This window comes from Cyprinodon variegatus, unplaced genomic scaffold (genome assembly GCF_000732505.1).
Source record: "Cyprinodon variegatus isolate N-32 unplaced genomic scaffold, C_variegatus-1.0 Scaffold1830, whole genome shotgun sequence".
Classification (NCBI taxonomy): domain Eukaryota; kingdom Metazoa; phylum Chordata; class Actinopteri; order Cyprinodontiformes; family Cyprinodontidae; genus Cyprinodon; species Cyprinodon variegatus.
In genome coordinates this window covers 4,316-10,410 of record NW_015152283.1, presented here as the reverse complement: position 1 = coordinate 10,410, position 6,095 = coordinate 4,316, and the positions used below count along the sequence as shown (strand labels likewise).

The 6,095-nt window shown below is 40.2% G+C and overlaps 1 protein-coding gene across 1 annotated transcript; it reads right to left on the bottom strand.

Annotated features, from left to right (window-relative positions):
- Positions 1 to 4,716: 4,716 nt before the first annotated feature.
- On the bottom strand, positions 4,717 to 6,089 carry LOC107104643 (gastrula zinc finger protein XlCGF57.1-like). Its single transcript, XM_015404685.1, has 2 exons — positions 4,850 to 6,089; positions 4,717 to 4,771 (listed from the first exon to the last, which is right to left on the bottom strand). The coding sequence occupies exon 1, from the start codon at positions 6,007 to 6,009 to the stop codon at positions 4,867 to 4,869; it is 1,143 nt and encodes a 380-aa protein (XP_015260171.1). The 5' UTR covers positions 6,010 to 6,089; the 3' UTR covers positions 4,717 to 4,771; positions 4,850 to 4,866.
- Positions 6,090 to 6,095: the final 6 nt, after the last annotated feature.

Genomic DNA, 6,095 nt, shown 5'->3' with positions numbered 1-6,095 from the left:
CCTATCGTGGCTCATGTGGCAGAAATATTCAGATTTTAAAGACTGGCCAAGATGGCGGAATGTTTTATTCTGAAAGTTGCTGATGTCATCTATGTTACTGACTCTGTACTGTTTGTTCATCATTCAGTAAATATCCAGTGTCTCCTTCCTTCCCCTCCGATCCTGCAAACACACCTGCAGATGATCTTATCCTGAAGGATTCCACAGACGGCCACAGCTATAAAGTAATATAATATTTCCTTGCTGCCAAACACAATATTTCAGTGAATCTTAGAAGATTACAAAGTGCAGCCCTGATCAGGAGGACAAAGTAAACACCAGCCACTACCGTGCATTCAGCTATTTCTGATGAACTTAAGGGATCAGTTACGGAGCAACGTGCCTGAAACAGAAGTATTCTCTTATCGTCAGTAGAAGGAATGTGCTGCAACTAATGAGAGACTAAAAGACGAAGGTTTGTCTGCAGATCATTCAGTGGGACCCAATGAGATGCGGCCTGTTGATGGAGAAGACAAATTAAAACCCAATGGAAATGCAATTAGTGGCTGCATCGATGGGTTCTACAGAAAAATCATGTGGCTGATGTGGAAAGTCCCACAATGATCCTGGGATTATCGCTCAGATCTATGCAGTGTATTTCTGAGTTGGGAGTTTTTCTGATGCGCCGCTGGACTGATGGCAGCGCGGCGCAGTTCCTTAAAATCAGCACAGATGAACCTGCAGGAGCCAGATCCAACCAATGTATTGAAAGCTGGGTCCTTCCCTCAGAAACAAAGGTTTTTATCACATAATTTAATTTGTTGAAGTTATTATGAATTAATGATGCATCTATTAAACATTTATTCTGATCTATAGACACACCCTTACTTCTGGGTTTATCTTATACACCAGTGTCTGCCTGATGTTCATTTTAAATTTGCTTTCATATAAATGCTTCTTTAACTATTGAAAATCAAGTCTCTAAAAGCAACTTCAGTAATGATTTAGTGCTTTCATAGGACCAAAGTCCATGTTAATGAGACACTTGTACTTTAACTAGGAGTCAGTTTGGATGGACCTGTCAGTGACTTGAGGGAAAGGCAGAGGACACATGCGTCTGGTTCCATTCCTGGAGGTTCTTCAGGAGAAACTGGACCAACTCTAACAACTATGGACCCGTCACACCATTAATCCTGTTCGCCCAGTCCCCATCCTGTAAACCAGAGGCCTCACAGGTGACTATTGCATCTCCATGTTGAAGCTGAGTGATAATTCTTTTTATTATAACACATACATACATCTATTTTCATTATACGAGAAACGCAGATCAGGAGAATCTGATGCCAGCATCACATCATTTGTAGCTAATTCACAGCACCAATCCCTGGAAGGCTTCCCGACACTTTATAAGTTAAAGCTGAAGCATGTTATATTTATGGAAAACATTGTTTTTAGATAAAAGGATCATTATGTGATCACAGCATAAGGCAGGTGATCTATGAAAGAAATCCTGGCTCCTCTGCTTCTCCCAGTATTAAGTGAAGCTTAACTTTTATTTACATACTGCAGCTTTAAGAACAACAGTAAATACAATAAAATGTTTTTAAAACTACTGAATCAAAATCAATTAAAGTATTTAAAAATCAGAAAAGTTTCTGGTTCACCATCGGCCAATTCTTAGGCTTTGAAATCAATATTTTTATGTAGGTTAAGGTCTTAAAATGAGATGATAGTGAACTTAGTTTTTGCACTTTTTTATATTTCCTCAGATTCAACAGCAGAAACTGTGGATTCCCCGCATCTGGAAAAGATCTGAGCCATTAAACACAAAGTGAAGATGATGATGATGATGGTGATGATGGTGATGATGATGAAGATGATGAAGATGACGATGATGATCAGTAATTGGCTTTGAAGAACTGCGGGGGTAAAGTAGTTTGTCGGCGCCTCTTCAATGGAAGCATCTGAATCACAGTGAAGAACATGGCTGATCTATGAAATGTCGCCTGATGCAGAAACGTTGTTTTGTGTTTTTTCAGCACTAGTGGCTCATTTTTCTGACAGGAAAGGAGATGAGAGCCATGCAGGGAAGGACCACAGGTCAGATTCGTACCCAGGGCGGCTGTATCCAGGACTAAGGCCTCTGATGTGGGTGGGGCGCACCAACCACTGCACCACCTGCACACCCAGGTTTAGTTGATGTTTTAATAATAGAGCAACTGTTGCTTAAAATGATGAAATAAAGAATGTTATAAACACTGTTGCTTTCAACAATATCATTGAGACGTTGTGTTGCCTTTCAGACCAAACTATGCAACAAAACATAGAAATATGGGAACAAACAAATACAGTAGAACTAATACTTGGATACACACACAAACATAGAACCCAAACAACTAGAACCCACAGCCTGCACAGATCTGGCCCAGGATACCAGCAGCTGCATGCTGACTGAAGGCAATTCTTAATCCCCATGCTGTCCTGGAAAGTAAGGCAGCTCCAGGAGGGGCAGATTTACCAAAGGGATGTTTGAGGTGCAGAGATGCAGAGAGAGATGGCTGAGGGTCCGTACCTGCAGGAGGAATGCATGGAACGCCACCTCCTCCAGGGTCGCCTCACTGTTACTATGCTCTCAGTGCAGAAATAAACACTCAGACATTATTAGTCGCTCATTTTAGATTTAATTAGTGTAATTAGTGAAGAAGGTAGTCGGACCAGAAAGGCGTTGTCTTGTTCTGCTGGGCCTCTGCTTGCTGCCATCTGGACTGTTCAAAGGACTGGATGAAGAAAAGAAAGATATGCCTCTGAGCTGCACTTAGAGAACACTATCAGCACTGTCACCTTAATGTGTTTAACATCCTGACAATAAATGGTTAAATAAATGCTATCTCTGACTTTTAAGAACATGTAAAATGGCAAATATTACACCTACTACTACATCAGCCAAATTTAATTCTTTACAACTTCTGCTTCTTATAATCGCTTCAGAATCATGGGCTGCATCCTCCAAGGACGCGGTCTACCTGCAAGAATCTCAGGTCACTTTCCAGTTCAACCAGATCATCCAGTCAGATTGATACAAAGTTTTCTATCTAAGGAAAACCAGCTGATTGCATCGACTCATTGACTCTTCAGCAATCCCTCACACTAAGCATGCTTGTAGCGACAGTGGAGAGGAAAAACTCCCTTTGAACAGGAAGAAACCTCCAGCAGAACCAGGCTCAGTGTGAGCGGCCATCTGGACACAGAGCTTTCCTTTAGCAGCAGGCTACAGGCCAATAGATGCATCAGTGCTGAACCACTGAGGAGCCAATCTGCTCATCAAACCAGGTTTTAGTTGTAAGCGTTTATAATAAAAGGCTATTTTCTATTAACTGAACTTTATTGATCTCATAATGGAGAAATTCCCTCTCTGTATTTAATCCATCCCTTGGGGGAGCAGTGTGGGGTAAAGGGTCTTGCTCAGGGACCCAGAGCGGCAGTCTGTAGAAATGGGGCTCAAACTCCCAACCAGAGGATGCCATGCTCTATGCTCTAACCACTAGGCCGCCACTCCAGCTTATAAAATGTGTCTATAAATGGGAGCCTTGATTTCCAGAAGCTTGAAGCTCCAGATAGAGAAGGAACGCAGCCAAACCAGTGAGGTTCATCCTGGTTTTACTGGTCCCAGCATGAGCTCCAGCTTTCTTTCTAAACACCAACATGTCAACTAAATCTGAACTGATTACAATGATCAAATATTGACCAGAAATAAGACCTGTCTGAAGACACGCTCCTTTATTCTCTGGATTTTAATACTATTAAACATCTTATTACAGCTTTAGGTTGTCTGAAGATTCTAGGAAAATACATCGAATAAGATCATCTGTAGCATGAAACCACAAAAAGAAGTTCATCTTTCAGTCCATCAGGTTTTTATTTATGTTCTTTAATCTAGAAATTCACAGATTAATGGAAAACATCCAATGCAGAAAAAACACCCAACTGTTGTAATAAACCGACTCTAGTTTCCTTTAATCTAAACTGCTTAATAAAACATCTACAGAATCAGGAACAAAACGATCAGGAAAAATACACTTAAAAAATGACACTGAGTGTCAGACTTCTTTAATGCTTCATTAATCCAAAGGCTTTTTATCAAGTTAAAGCAGTTTGAACTGTTTAGTTTATATGGAAGATGAATATTGATCAAAGTGATCTAACGGCCTTATTAACAGTTTTCACTCCAACTAAACCAAAAACAGCGCAGCGGGATTAGTTACAGGTTAATATTACTCAGATGGAAGAGAGCAGCTCCTCCGTCTCATGGATGGAAGATTGACCTTAACCGTCTGTTTCAGCTCTGCAGCAGCTTCTTCCCCACCGCCATCAGACTGATCAATGTTATGTAGAACCGCTTATTTTATTATATTTATATATATAAATATTTAAAAACATTTTTATATATATATATAATTTTATTATATTTATATATATAAAAAATATATGTCAGAAATGTAAATTTAGTCATATATTTATATGACTGTTTTTATTTTTTTTAAACTATTTTTCAAAGCTGCACTTAAAAGAAATTGTCCAGAGAGCTGTGTTAAAGGAAATTTCTTTTTGTTTTACACGTGTGTAAACAAAGGGACAAATAAATCGAAGTCTAATATTTGTTTACGGTTTTAGACCTGATCTGTTCTACTTTCCATGTAAACAGTAGATTATTGCTGTTAATGAATGGTTTCCTTCAAACTTGCTATAAAAAGGATTTAACCTGTGATTTTCTGATGGAAAGAGGTGGAGGCATTTTTTCACCATTTAAACATTGAAAGGGTTTCTCCTGTTCATGCCGGTGGCGCCTCACTGCTGTGACTTCTTCTGTTATTAATCTTTTTAGGAGTTTTATGGATGAAAAGCGTTCCTCGCATGAATTCCCATGTGTCTGTTCAAGTCACGTTTCTGAGTAAAACTTTTGCCGCATGTCGTACAGGTGAACGGCCTCTCACCTGTGTGAATTCTGATGTGTCTATTAAGATCAGATTTAAAGGTGAAACCTTTTCCACAGGACAGACATTCGAAAGGTTTCTCACCTGTATGAATCCTCATGTGGTCAGTCAACCTACTTTTTAGGGAAAAACTTTTTCCACAAAGTGTACAGGAGAAGGGCCTCTCACCTGTGTGAATTCTAACGTGTTTATTAAGCGTGCGTTTATCAGAGAAGCTTTTTTCACAGCACAGACATTCATACATTTTCTCGCCTGTGTGAGTTTTCATATGTTCCTTCACTAAATCTTTTCTTTTGAACATTTTTCCGCAGGTCTCACAAAGAAAAGGTCTTTCATCGGAGTGAGTGGTCATGTGTCTAGTCAAATCATCTTTTCGACAAAAACCTTTGCCACATACCGTACAGGAGAAAAGCTTCTCTCCTGTGTGACTTTTCATGTGGTCAGTCAACAAACTTCTTTCAGTAAAACTTTTCCCACAAACTGTACAGGAGAACGGCTTCTGGCCTGCGTGAGTTCTGATGTGTTTAGCTAGAACAAATTTCCGAGTGAAGCTTTTTCCACAGGACAGACATCCAAAAGGTTTCTCACCTGTGTGAGTTCTCATGTGCTCATTTACTAAATTTCTTCTTTTGAACATTTTACCACAAGTCTTACAGGAAAACGGTCTTTCATCTGAGTGACTCGTCATGTGAGACGTCAAATGACCTTTCTGAGTAAAACTCTTTCCGCAAACAGCACAGGAGAACGGCTTCTCACCTGTGTGAGTTCTTATGTGTTTATCCAGATTACATTTCTGAGTGAAGCTTTTCCCACAGGTCAGACATTCATGAATCGTCTGACCTGTGTGAGTTCTAGCATGAGCCATGAGATGGGTTTTCTTTAGAAAGCTTTCTCCACACGTCAGACACGGAAATGGTTTCTCTTCTACGTCTCCTTCCTCCTGCTTGAGGAGCAGCTGCTCCTCCTGCTCACTGATGGGGAGCTCCATGGTTTCCTCTTTAGTCCAGGGATCTTCTGGCTTTAGCTGCTCTTCTTTCATCTGCAGAGGTTCTGGTTCCTCTTGGTCCAAACTGGAATTCCTCTCCTGTTTCCAGAGCTGCTGCTCAGAGAAATCCTCCTCTTTTC

Coding starts and splice junctions, on each gene's coding strand:
- LOC107104643 (XM_015404685.1), bottom strand. CDS start 6,009: ATGAAAGAAGAGCAGCTAAAGCCAGAAGATCCCTGGACTAAAGAGGAA.